Source organism: Netta rufina, assembly GCF_964035555.1.
Source record: "Netta rufina genome assembly, chromosome: 14".
NCBI classification, from domain to species: domain Eukaryota; kingdom Metazoa; phylum Chordata; class Aves; order Anseriformes; family Anatidae; genus Netta; species Netta rufina.
This window is the reverse complement of record NC_140137.1, coordinates 8,895,654-8,910,045: the sequence shown is the minus strand read 5'-3', so window position 1 is coordinate 8,910,045 and position 14,392 is coordinate 8,895,654. Positions and strand designations below refer to the sequence as shown.

General features: G+C 43.5%; 1 protein-coding gene across 4 annotated transcripts in view; it reads left to right on the top strand.

Annotated features, from left to right (window-relative positions):
• Window positions 1-14,392, top strand: part of LOC311214632 (protocadherin alpha-C2-like) — a gene marked incomplete at its 5' end in the record, with an annotated part of 121,491 nt that overhangs the window by 63,413 nt on the left and 43,686 nt on the right. The window contains one exon of one of the 4 annotated variants that reach the window (XM_084295314.1): window positions 7,160-9,721. The exons of the other annotated variants lie outside the window; for them this stretch is intronic. Coding sequence (XP_084151440.1) covers window positions 7,160-9,721 — 2,562 coding nt within the window. Of the gene's footprint in view, window positions 1-7,159; window positions 9,722-14,392 lie in introns of those variants that run through there. 4 annotated transcript variants of the gene reach the window in all.

Genomic DNA, 14,392 nt, shown 5'->3' with positions numbered 1-14,392 from the left:
TGTTACAGTGAAAGAATCTTTGAATACCAACAATGTGAATTTAGTATCCTGTACAAGTAGTAATCCTGCTACTCAGTAGTTAGCAGAATAACTTTGCTAAGGAAGAGATCTTCACAGTGGCTTTTTGTGCAGTTTTGTGTATCTGAAGTCAGTGTTATTACCCAGATATGGGGCTCAATAAATTAAACATTGAAAGTAAAGCTTAAGATATGCTTTTATATCTTGAATAGATAATTTCTGATTTGATATACTTTTGTGGATTAATGAAATTCATGGAGATGCTATTAGAAAATGCAGCAAACCTGGAAAAGATATTAGGTGAGCAATAGGCCAAGAATTAAAAGTGCAGATGAAGGAGAAAGCAATGACTTTCAGAAAAAGCGGAATCTGATCTAGCACAAGATGTACAGTTTATAGTTAGAGCATTGACAGTCAATACTTTTAACATGGTCAAAGACAAACTTAGGTCATCATTAAAACAGTGGGGAAACAAACCAACATTATTGCCAACTCCTTTTCAGATCCAAAGTAGGATGTTTCAGATTTAGATGGTTAACTACTCAGAGACAGTTAGGAGTAAGCAAGGAGCAGAAACAAATTTAATAGATGTAACTCACTATATGTTTTTATAGGAGTGAATACACAGCACTTGTGTAGTTTTTTGTCATTCAAACCAGAAATCCTTTGGTAATAAGTGAGAGGCATTGACAGGCTCTGGAGAAAATGCTGTCAGTCATTCTCAGCAGTCAATAAGGTGGCTGACTGTTCCTCATATTACTCCTTCCCTGTACTTTTTATTCTCACTCTCTATTTTTATACTAGGTCTCTATTTCCTTTGGTTCAGTGCCACTGTATGATGCTTAGCTTCCTACTTTACCTGAGGTTTGCAGACAAAAATGAAGGGAAAAAAAGAGACATAAGGAAAAAAAGAGATATCAGCATCCCTTATCAGCATCATTTTGGAATACAGTAAATTTCTCATATATCTAGAAGGAATATCATAAATGTCCTAGGACACTGAGGTGAATAATATGATAAATCAACATAAAGAGAGAAGAAGAGTGGATAAGCCAGGAAAAATGAAGGAGGTAGGAGGACTGACAGAAGATGGAGTAGAAAATGACTGAATGGACTAGAGGTAGAAAATGGGAGGGAAAAAAAAAAAAGAATAGAATAGAATATTTTCTGGAAAGAGACAAGATGGAGAAAGAGACCAAACCAAACCAAACCAAACCAAAACAAAACAAAACAAACAACAACCAAAAAAAAAAAAAACACAACACAGAGAACAAATATTTAAGAAGGAAAATAGACAGATAGGGAAAGACCAAAGAGAAAGATGTGTTTAAGAGACAGACTGAGAACAAGAAGACAACAGTTTTTGAGCTATCAGTCCAACTTGGATGAGTTAGGAGAGCTTAGGAATCATCAACAGAGACTTTGACTCTAAAAAGTTTTAAAATGTAGCAAAGAATAAAAGGTGTTATTGCAAAGGTAGTGAGATAGTTAGATTTGTACCAATATGGAAAATGGATTTATGGAAGCATATGAATGAACAGAATCAATCCAACTGAGCAGTTCGTCACAGTACCTTTTTCAAACAGGGGAGAGGCAAACTGAATGTAAAAAGGTGACTTGTCAGCAAGTAATCCAAGTGCAGAATATGAGTGGAACAAGGTAGCAAAGAAATTGGGTGTAGAAACAAGTTTACATTATCACAGGGAAGCATTTTGCAGTATTTTTAGAAAGAGGGAGAATCCCATGTCCTCAGAAAACCCCATGCAGAGAACACAGACCAGATCTGGTTCAGCTGCAGGGTTTGTTCAAGGGGTTGCTGCTCAAGTGGCTCTGTTCTCAGTGCAGAGCCTGCTCACTTGTATTCCAGGATCTCTGAGCTCATGTGGCTGAATTGTGACTGATGGAGGTTTATCAATCCACTGCAAGATATAAACCCTTTTCACTCCCATATTTATGCTGCCTTATCGCCTCTAGGTGGTATTTTTGTGATCAAATAGTACTTGAGGCATGGAGAGTCCCCAGAAACAATTTAAGGCCCTACACATACTCTCCTTCAGATGAGGTGTGGATGGGTGGGGTGCACAACTGATATTAGTGAGGTGCAGAAGAGTACAAGAATCCCAAGAGAGCCAACTGAAACATGGGGTTGGGCTGAAGAAGTAGTGTGTGTCCCTTCAGATTAGCAGGATATTCATTCCATAGATTTCTGGAGTACCCTTGAGCTAGAAGATGGTGCTGCAGTCCAGCACCTCACTGGAAAAACTGTGGGAAACTCCACAAGTTTAAGTCATTCTCTTACTGTTTACAGGCATTGTTTTCAACTGTGGTTAATGTAATCTGGCCTGCGACTGATGGTTGCTTCTTTCCACATTACTTGATTTAGTTAAAAGTAAAGCAGACAATTCATAGGCACCACATACAAGTGGGCATATACAGAGAAAATCTATTTTTTTCCCTACAAAATAACAAAACTTACCTGCTTGTTAATGGTTGAATTTTGTGGATTCTCTATACTTTTCTCCATGTATTTTGCATATTGTTTCATCTGCAGGCAACAATTCTGTGTGCCAAGAGCATTTATATAATATTAATCTCCTTGTTGCTAAAATGTACATGCTGACAAAACTACATAATAAAATCTACAGCCTGATCCTCAGAGCTGTGACTTCCCACAGATTCAGAAAGGACATTAAGTCATTGGATGTCATATTTGAGGGATGTGTTTTACTGAAGGTGAAATTATTTACAAAGAAGCAAAATGTCTTCAGATGTCAAAATTCCTTGGAGTTCTTCAGTTAGCACCATGTACAGTCACATCTTCCTATTTTCTACTACTGCACTGAAGAAAATAGAACACAGATTTATTGCAGCTCAAACAAATTTAGGTGATTCTAGTTAGTATTATATAAAGATGTGCCTGGTACAGGTGAGATTTGAAATGGATGAACTGTTAAGGCTCTAAATACCTACAGAACTGTATCTGCATATAATTGTATCACTCCCAAGAGAAATATTTGCACTGAAATTTTTCTGTGGCATTGCATTACAGTGATACCAATTTAGGCATATCTATATGTAGTACTATTTCAAGAAAGGCTTGCATAGGAACGTGATGATTTTTTATACTGAAATAGTTATAGTGCTACAATCTCTAACACAGATAGATATATAGATGTTTTACTACCTGATCATATAGCTTATAACTATCTTTTAACTTATTTTTCTTCTGAAGAACTTCATAAAATCAGTGTATTCTTTGCTACAACCCTGCACTGTACTCTCATTAAAGAACTCGTACCATTTAATTTAACCAAGCTAAATATGGTGGCACAATTTTCATATGTCAGAGAAGTCCAACAGGCCTGTGCATGCAGATATGGCATGCAGGTAGTATCAGTCACTGCAGGGGTTATCGAATTTGTCAGCAAATGGACATTTGGCCTAGGATTTTTTATCAGCTGTTTCTGCTGCAGGGACAGATTCTGATGCTCTTGCTTCTGTGAATTGATCTGAAGCCACAGAAAACACTTCTGTTAAGCAAGTTTTTAAGGTGTTTCAGAATTGGTGCTTAAATGAAGTTTCAAGAAATTAGTGGAAAACAAAACTCCAAGAAAAAGAAAACAAAAAAGCCTCTAAGCCACAATTCAGTTGAAACTGAAAGTATGTTTTTCTGTTTCAATTTTTACTTTTCACTGTAAAAATCAATATTACTACAGACCAACCCCTGAAGTGTTTTCTCAATGGAAACTCTTCCTGAATTAAAACTCAAGGTCTGCAGGACTCAGTCAGCATTACCATTGAAGCTGATGAAAATAACTAAAATTATTTTGGCCATTGAAGAATCTTATGTATATTTAAAGTGACTCAGGGAACATTTAATTGGAACAGCACAAGTTTCAGTATATCAGTACAAAATTAGGTGTAGTCAGCATAAATGATATAAAGCTAAAATTTTCAGAAAGGCTGTTACATTTGTATAGTGCTACTGTGCATGAGCCAAGCTACAGTATTAATCTGTAAATCTGTAAATACAGTAAAATGGAAAGCAAACTACCTACTCTGCTGTTTCTGAAAGACTTACAAAAAGGCCAGATGATCATGAGACTTATTCTGTAGTTAGGAGGAAAAAAAAATCTAGGAACTTGATATTTTGATACATGTTTGAAGGGAATGAATATATTGGGGATTATTTTCTAGAATGGCTCTATTATGTGTGTTATCTTTGTTCAGTTTTACATTCTGTGTTGTTTTACAAATCCTTGGATGTGCATGGTCCTAGCTGTCCACAGAGGAACAGGATATTAGAAGAGATGAGCCTATGCAGTATGCAAATAGTGAGGGGCAGGATTTAAGCAATCATCAGCTGTTCCTTGGTGAGGTACCCAGCTGGAATGCGCTAGAGAGGAGCCTCAGTATGCACCAAAAGTAAATCATCAGTGTCTAGGAACAATGTGAAAGGGAAGCTTCCTCACAGGTATTACAATCCCCTAGATGTGTGCTTGGCATCTGGTTCACACACTGTAAGTAAAATAAACCTGCCAAAAAGGCAATACCTACAAGGTGGGTTTTGTTTTTCTGCTACCTCTTATCAAGGGCATTGTTCATTTTTAGGAGTATCTCTACCAATGTAGTCCTTTAGGCAGGGCCTGTGATGTTGCCAGTGTTGCTGGGGCTTTTGGTCTCTTTTATTGGTGTGACAAATGTTTCTTAGAAGACTTAATGGCTGTACACTTAAGAGATACTCTGTGGCCTGTCTGGATGAGGCCAGTATTTGATTGTCTGGAAAACTGAGGGTGTGTCCCTTCAGGCTTCTGTTTTATGTGTTGACTGCAAGCAATTTTGATGCACAGCCACATAATCCATGTCTGTTAGCCCCGTTATAGCTGTCCATTCCTAAACTTCAAAATGGCAAAAAAAGCAAATTAGGGCTTTTATTTTTTTTTCTTGTTTGTTTTTCATAAGTTTGTCAGGGCATTTTGTTCTGAATCTATAAACACTGTGATCTTGAAAAAGGGTAATTAGCCAAGACTTTGAAGCAGATTTTTTTAAGTGTTTGGCTCCTGTTTGGGCTACTGGATGAAACGGGCAGATTTCCAGATGTTCTAGGCAATTGGCTTCTTCATCTGCCCTTCTCACTCTGCACAGACCAACATTTGTCCTGATTAAAAAGATAAGTAGGGTTGGGTGATTCCACCACTGTATTTGAAGACACTGGACTACTGGGCATGTTAGAATAAATATGAGGGTAAATATTTGGGCCACAAAAGTGGGCTGAGAAGTATATCAACACATCAGCCAAAACATAAATAGGTCATCATGCAGTTAATGTTGTTTCTTCTAATGTTCCTCTCTGATAATAGTGGCCATGGATAAATGTGATAGACTGGTGATCTTAGCAGTGCTGAGTCAGAACAATTGTTCTCTGGGGTTTGTGCATTGGGTACATCATAGTTTAAACCTTCGGGATTTACAGAGTAAGATTGTGCTCTTAAAAGTCACCCTACATGGTGAGGCATGTCCAGGCCCACAAAAGGGCGTTGATAAAGGTTTTAGCTGAACATTCGGGTCAACAGATAGATTAGCCTTGATAGACCAGCCCAATACAGAAAAGATTCATTAGTCATTCCAAAAGACTTGGTGGGGTAAGAAAGGGAAAAACAGGAAGAGAAATCCTAAAAACAGTTTCTGCATTGGGTAATAGGTACAATTTAGACCCCTGTAGGACTATGACCTGAGGTTTGTCTCCACAAATACATCAGCATAGTAACTTAGGTGTTCTATGAATGGATGCTTAAGCTTATTGTCTTTGCTGGGATTTGTGGCATTACAGTAAAACTTACTGCAGATACAGCACGTTGCTGCCACCACCCCCCAACCCCCTGCTGAGTTTGTTCAATTTCACGGCCCTGTTTTTTGTCAGTCCTCCAACATGAGTGTAGAGGAGGAAAGAACAGTAACTGGAACACAGATCGTATTGCGCTTCTCTGCCTTCTTTCCAGCTGCACTTGATCACCTTGAGCCTGTCTGTTGCATTGGATGGAAAACTGAAGCCCACCTTAAATGCTCTGAACTCCTGGGTGTGACCTGCAGAATTCTTCCAGCCAAGCTGCTGTCGGGCTGCAGCAGGGGCGAGAGGGAGCGGGGCAGAAGGAGGGTGGAATCAGGGCAAGGGGGCCCGCAGGGGCTGGGCAGGGAGACGGTGCTGCAGCAAAGATGAATCTCCGCGGGAGCAGAGGGGCAGGTCTTCGAGAAGGAGGTCGTCAAACCCACTGCAGCAGCACACAGCCGGCACCAGCCTTGGCTGGAGGCCCGTTTTTTTTTCGGCTCCCTGCGCTGATTTAACCCTCCCAGGCGGATGCATTTTAGCACTGCAGCAGCAGGTCCAGGAGTGCCGGCGGCTGGCGGCCCGCCCCGCGCCCCCGAGGCTTCAGCACCGAAACCGGGGCGGAGGCGAGGAGCGGCACGGCGATACCGCACCCCTCTCCTCCCCGCCCGGCGGCGGCCACCGGCACCGAAGGGCCCGGCGCACCGAGGGGCGGCAACACGTGGGTGAGGCCGGTGCCGCGGGGAGAGCGGGGCCCAGCCTCACGCCCTCGGCCGCCGAAGCGGAGCGCGGGGGCGGCTCTGGGCGCGGCGGAGCGGCGGCGCCCGGCCCCGGGGTAGAAGCACAGCGGCGGAGCCGGCCGCCGCCGAGGCGCTGTCACCGGCGCTGGTGCTGAGCCGGAGCCCGCCCCACCGCCGGCCGCCGCCGAAGCGCTGTTCCCGGCCCAGGTGCTGAACCGGAGCCAGCCGCGGCTTAGCGTCCTCCCCCGCCTCCGCCCGCGCGGCAGCTGGAGCAGAGAAAGCGGATCCGGCGAGTCCCGGTCCCTCCTCCTTCCTCCTCCTCCTCCGCCTCCTCCTCCTCCTCTTCTTCCTCCTTCCTGGAGCCGCCGGAGGGAGAGAAGTCGGAGCCGCTCTCTGGGGCAGCCGGCGAGCATGGGCCGGGCAGCGGCGCTGCCGGCGGCGGGGCCGGCGGCGGAGCTGGGGGCGGCCGGCGGCTGCTGCTCGCCGCTTGCATGAGGCGGCCGGGCGGCGGGGCGTGAGGCCGGGCCAGGGCCGGGCGAGGCGGCTCCGGGCTCCGGCGGCTCCCCACCCCCCGGCCATGGCGGCGGCTGCTCGGCGGAGCCGCGGCGGGGCGGTGGCGCTGGGCCTGCCGCCGCCGTCGCCCCCGCCGCCGCCGCCGCCGCCGCTGCTGCTGCTGCTGCTGCTGCTGGGGCTGGGCGCCGGGCGGGCGGCGGGCGGGCCGCTCCGCTACTCGGTGCGGGAGGAGTTGCCGCACGGAGCCTTCGTGGGCAATGTGGCGAGCGACCTGGGCGTGGATCCGCGGCGGCTGGCGGCGCGGGGAGCGCGGCTCACCTCGGGGAGCGGCCGCCAGTACCTGGAACTGGAGCTGGGCCGCGGGGTGCTGCTGGTGCGGGAGCGCATGGACCGGGAGGAGCTCTGCGAGCTGAGCCCCACCTGCTTCCTCAGCCTGGAGTTGGTGATCGAGCAGCCCATTGAGGTGCACAACGTGGAGGTGGAAGTGCTGGACATCAACGACAACGCACCGCGCTTTCCCCGCCAGGATTACCGGCTGGAGATCAGTGAGTCCGCCGTGCCTGGGGCCCGCTTCCACATAGAGAGTGCCCAGGACCCCGATGTGGGCACCAACTCTGTGCAGAGCTACCAGCTCAGCCCCAGCCGCCACTTTGCCCTGGACCTTAAAGGCTTCCAGAGTGGCAGCAAGCTGCTGGAGCTGGTGCTGCAGCAGCCATTGGACCGGGAGCAGAGTGCCCTGCAGCAGCTGGTGCTCACTGCTGTGGATGGTGGGGACCCCCCCAAGTCTGGTACAGCCCAGATCTCTGTTCGAGTTGTGGATACCAATGACAACCCCCCTGCCTTTGACCGCTCCACCTACACCGTGAACCTTCTGGAGAACTCCCCACCTGGCACCCTAGTCGTCAAACTCAATGCCTCAGACCCTGATGAGGGCTCCAATGGGGATGTGATCTATTCTTTTGGCAGCTACACCCCACAGAAGGTGAGGCAGCTGTTTAGTGTGGACCCACATTCAGGGGAGGTGCGGGTTAATGGTACCTTGGATTATGAAGAGGCATCCTCTTATGAGATCTATGTGCAAGCCACTGACCAGGGCCCCGTCTCTATGGCTGGGCACTGCAAGGTACTGGTCAACATTGTGGATGCCAATGATAATGTTCCTGAGGTGGTCCTGACCTCCTTGTACAGCCCAGTGCCAGAGGATGCAAAGTCAGGAACTGTGGTGGCCCTGATGAGTGTCATGGACCAGGACTCAGGGCTGAACAAGCAGGTCAGTCTGCGTATTCCCCCTGGCCTCCCCTTCATGCTCAACTCTTTCAAGAACTCCTACACCTTAGTGACCCAGGGCAAGCTGGACCATGAGAAAGCAGCAGCCTACAATATCACAGTTACAGCTACTGACGCTGGGAGCCCCCCTCTCTCCTCCCAGAAGGTTATCCATGTGGAGATCTCTGACATCAATGACAATCCTCCACGCTTTGAGGAACCTGTGTACTCAGTTTACATCCCTGAGAACAACCCCCTTGGAGTCTTGCTTTGCACTATCAAAGCCACTGACCCGGATGTTGCCGAAAATGCCTATGTGTCCTATTCTCTACTGGATGGGGAGATTGAAGGGCTACCTGTTACCTCCTACGTCTCCATTAAATCTGACAGTGGCAACATGTATGCTGTCAAATCATTTGACTATGAGACATTAAGGGAGTTCCAGGTGATTGTCCAGGCTCAGGATGCTGGGATCCCATCACTGAGCAGCACTGTCAGTGTCCACATCTATGTGGTAGACGAGAACGACCATGCTCCACAGATTCTGTATCCTACCTCAACCAACACTTCAGCAGCCCTGGAGATGATCCCACGCTTGGCAAATGCTGGATATTTGGTAACCAAAATTATAGCCATTGATGGGGACTCAGGACAAAATGCCTGGTTGTTCTACCACCTGGTTCAAACCTCAGATCCAGATTTGTTCAGGGTAGAGCTCCATACTGGGGAGATAAGGACTACTCGCAAACTGAGGGAGGAGAGCACACCCACTTACAACCTGACGGTGGAGGTGAGAGACAATGGAGAGCCACCGATGTCCTCATCAGTAGCTATCACTGTTGCTGTGGTGGACAGAGTTTCCAAAATCATCCCTGATACAAGAAGGCACATTAAAAGTCCGAGCAATTACTCAGAGATCACTCTTTATCTCATTATTGCTTTGTGCGCCATCTCCTTCGTTTTCCTTTTCACAATCATTGGGCTTACTGTTATCAAGTGCTACAGATACAGTTTGTATGGGGACTCCTGCTGTACAGGTTTCTGTGGGGTCAGAGAACGGTGCCCTGCTGAACTGTACAAGCAGGCCAACAACAACATTGATGCGAGGTTGCCGCACGGTTTAAAAGTGCAGCCCCATTTCATTGAAGTGAGGGGCAATGGGTCTCTGACTAAGACCTACTGCTATAAGGCATGCCTAACTGCAGGATCAGGAAGTGACACTTTTATGTTTTACAATACCTGTGGCCCAACAGGAACGGGTCCCTCTGCAGTGGTGACTGAGAGGCATCTGACAGGACAGAGTGGGCAGAGTGCACAAAACCTGATCATACTTAAAAATGACTCCATTACTCCTAACGAGGTGAGGCTATATTGATAAATGGTCATCACAGTGCGAATTTTTACTTAAGAAAAGGTTCAAACTGGAAAACTCAGATTATGTGAATTTATCTCCTTTTGGTCTTGCTGACACAGCTACAAGACATGTTTCTAAAGTATGCTAATGTGTGCAATGCATTTTGTTTCTAGGTAAATACTGGGTCTTTCAGGGTCCATTTGGTAAGTTCAGTATGTTTGTCTGTTTGAGATTCACTTCATTTCTGCAGCATATGCTGTGTAGAATATTGCGTCTGTCCCTTTTCTATTACACATCTAAAATTGCCTGCTGTCATAGAATGCTGAGGAATGACAGATGTGGTCTTAAATCTTTAATGCTAAGACTAATATTGCAGGGAAAAAAAAAAAAGAAAAAAGAAAATAAAAAGATTAGCCTGGAAATCAATAGGTTACTTTATGGCAATTATAGATGTTTGCTACTTCATTGATTTTATACCTATGCAAAGTTGTTGGATTTAGATCATTACAAAAACATGCTTTGCTTTCTGATGTGGGCAGATTTTAGTTGTCTGAAAGCTGCAAGCCTTTCTTTAGTAGTATTTGTTCTACCCAGTGCTGCATTTTATGTTTTCTTGACAGTGACAATCCAGTGATATCTTTATAGAGGATTACAGCAAGTTACCATTGTTATGTTGCAATGTGACAACTTCCAACCTGCTGGGTTGATATTGAAAATTGTTTAACACCTATGGTTTGACCGGCAGTGTTATTAACCTTTTCAATATTTCCCCACAGTGAAGAATTAACGGTTGCTCTATGCTAGCATGCAGCCAGTCTGCAGTTAGTGTGTAGTTTGCATGCCCTGCACTTTCCTTAGTACAATTAATGGATTTAAACTGAGAAACACTGGAAACATTAATTCTGGTTCACAAAAGGAAAATTTTGTGATTATTGTGTGTTGCTTTTACCCTAGGATAGTGGCAGTCATAGGATTGATTCATACATTAATGTATGGTATGCTTCTGGATGTGGGGAAGCTAGGGGTGTAATTGTGGTGGGATAGAAAGGAGCCTGACTTATGCAAAAATACAAGTTATTTCTTTATACTTATTCATATATGCAGATGTGAGCCTCTTTTGGAACTGGTGTTTAGTTACACAAAGATAAACAAATCTTAAGGACTAGAAAGTCTTCCATATAAGTGCTTTTAAAAAGTAGCAATCATCTATTTAAAATTAATCCATTTAATGTTAAAGCAGTGTTCTTCTGTAAATCACAGTGGTGTGGTCTGGAGGATTTTTTTTTCCTTTTCTAAGCGTTTTTTGTACCTTAAAATCACTCTGAGTATAATAAAATCTAGAATCAATTTGGTATAGGAGGGAACATGAAAGTGAAATATTCTGCAATATATACACCTTAAATCTGATTTCCTGAAAAAAAAAAAGAAAGGTAATTGAAAATGGCTTCACTTTGGATGCATGAGCAGTAGGTAGGAAATTAGTTTAACAGACAGATTCCTATCACATTTTAGGGAATCAATCCATTCAATGCAATGAATTAGCAAGTTTTGAAAACCAGTGCAGATCAGGCAAGGGCTGGACTTCGAGTACAGAAGACATTTAGAGAACAAGCTAGCAAAGGCCTTTCTATGTGTACTTATGATCCAGAAAAGGAATCAGTTATTACAGTAGTTCTGTGTGATTTAAACAGAAGTGAAATTCTGACAAATGCTACTCGTCACAAGTACTTTTCTTAGGTCTCCAGTTCTTAAACTGACCCATGGTAATACCTACCATGAAGACGTATCAGTGCCAGGTGTCATGAGAAAATTGGTGAATGTAACAGTTACTAATTCCTAGCTAATTGCATACTATAACATTATATGTCTTTCTCTTGTTTCAGTATATACACCGAAGATATCATCCATTGCTTAGTAACACCATATTCTACATTTCAAGCATAATATTCTTCATATTACTAGATCTTTGGAGAACTGTGTTTCTCTTTTAGTTAAAGTGAACTTTAATTAGTCTCTAAAGGTTGTCCTTTACTTGTGAAGCTCAGTGACAGGTATCATTGCCTCGTGACATTTTACAAAGTTAATTTCTGATGTGTGTGTTGCTTCTGGAGAATGTAAACATGTCTCCCTCTCTCCTTTTTTCCCTCCCTCCCTTCTCTCTCTCAGTCGCTCTCTCACTCTCAACAGGTTTTTGAAATGGATCTTCTATAAACTGTTCAGTGATAAGGATAGGACCAGCTGAATGGGTTTTGTATGCATGCATACCATGTATAGGGTTTCATGGAGACTAATGTTTTACAGTGGGATGACAAATATTTTGAAGTTATTCGGTATTAGTCTCAGTGATACTTGACACAAATAGATCTTAGCCCTTTCATATCTACCAGTAATTTCAAAGATATTTGTAATTACTCTGTACTAAGTGGTGAATGACTTCACTGAGTCGTTACATGGATGCAACAGAGTGGAAAAACAAGTGTATTAAGGATATGTAGGGGATTCTTTGTATCTGTTTGCACTGATACCTGACTATTCTGACTTGTACTGCTCATGTCGTAATAGTGTAATAAGAGCTCATTTCTGCAAGGTAGCCTCTGCTTCTGTGTTCACCCTGCTTTTATACCATTATAAGAATATCTCAAACCAAGTACGTTTAGTAACAGAAGAAATCTGCTACCACAGCAGCACTGAAAACCTTAGTTATTGCTAGAAGGAGTCTAGTGATAAGGACCAGAATGTGGGGTTAACAAGAATCACTCTCTCATCAGCTAGATCACTGCTACAGGGTGACCAAGCAGGTAATGCAGACAAAAATATAAATGGCAAAGTATTGTGGCTTCATTGCTGGAATCATGTGAGATTATGAATAGCCTGGATTCCTGTCTCTTGGTAGGGGGTGTATGCAGATGTGAAGGAGTGCATGAAGGTGTGATTTTGCTACAGGGCACTGCTGCAGTGATGATCTGTCATTTTCAGGGAAAATTTCAACATTTTAGTCTTGTGTTCCTTTCCTTATATACCTGTGCAGATGCTGAGTAATGTCTGAGTGGTTTTTCTTTTCATCTCTCCTGTCTTGCTGTTATGGAAGAATAGAATAGAATAGAACAGAACAGAACAGAACAGAATAGGAGAACCTTCAAAGATCATCTAGTCCAGCTTCTGTGCAGTTCAACTTACTCCTTATGTCTTGTGTCTCACAGTAACCTTTTCCTTTCAATGCAGAGATGAACAATTAGACTGACACTCATTTTAGCTGAAGTTTTCTGCCCCAGAAGTACATTCCTAATGATGAGCAGGCAGTTTGAGGCCTTGGCAAAACTAAATGCGAGTGCTTCTGATTATAGATTTTCTTTTACCTTTTGTGTGTGTGTGTGTGGTGGCACGTGACCGACAAAATATGATGATTCATGCAGTGTCCATAATTAAGTTTCCATGGTCTTCTGTGCATGCTTTTCAGAAAGAACAAAAGCTGTAAATCAGTGATGGTAAGATCTAGCAATTCATTGGGGTTTTACAGTTGTTTGAGCACATTGCTCTGCTTCTGGCATCCCCTCTGTATTTTGTTCTTCAAAGACAGCTTGCTAAGCGTGTGGGGGAAAAAAAAAAAGCAGGCAACATTTGAACACATCTTGATACTGCTTTTAAATAAAAGTGTGTTTTGAAGTGTCTAAATCTAGTAAACCCACGGCATTGTCTGGAGCAATCTTTCCAAGAGATTTCTCACAGAGGCTTTAAAGGTATTAATGGTGGAGTATTTTACAATCTCAGGTCAAGAACTTAAGCCTTTAAGAAATTCTCCAGCCCTACTGACATTGTAAAGGGTAGCTATAAATGTTTGTTCTTTTGTTTAGGGGCAGTGTCTGGACCTATTTTGCTAAGCAGTGACAATGCTCTGTGCTTGAGGGAAATCAAACTCCTAGTGGGATGCTTACTGTTGTGCCAGCAGAAATTTATATCCAGTATTTAACAGAGGAGTTTTCCTTGTCTTGAAACTCATTACATATACTTTAGAGAAGTACTTGCCTGTTCCTTTCACCTTAGTTTTCTGGGAGTTAGTAATGCAAATCAAAAATGTCAGGAAGCAAATCTTTGGGCTATCTTCGTGACTTTTGCACTTTTACAGTTTCTGTTCTGATTTGTTTGTTTTTTTTTATATATGATGAATGCAAGTTCAGACTATAAGTAGTTTGTATTCTACATTGAATTAATCTTAAGCATATTCTGAAGGGAATCAGTAATAGAAATCTGTGTTTTCTTACATCTGTCAGCATCATCTCAATGGAAAATAAGCAGAGCTATGAGTGGTCAGAGATTGTAAAAAGCCTTTTGTTATTTTTCCTTCAAAGAGCATATATTTGATAAATGTATCTTATGTCATTCAGTTGTGTGTTTGCATGGAAAGAGGAATGGAGTGGGATGCTTTTAGCAGTCTCATCAGCTGGTAACTGTTTGTAAATGTTTGGTTCACACTTCTCTACCTCAGGCAGGCCCTGTTCTAACACCCACAGAAATCAATGGGAGGCTTTGCACAGGTTTTCCTAAGTATGGGATTAGGACAACATTAAAATCTTTCAGAAGTTCCCTCTGTCCCAGGACAAATTCTTAGTGTGCTAATTCATTAGCTAAAAAAAATGACCAGGCAAAATTTTTGTAACAATTTATTCTCAGTTAAGCTTC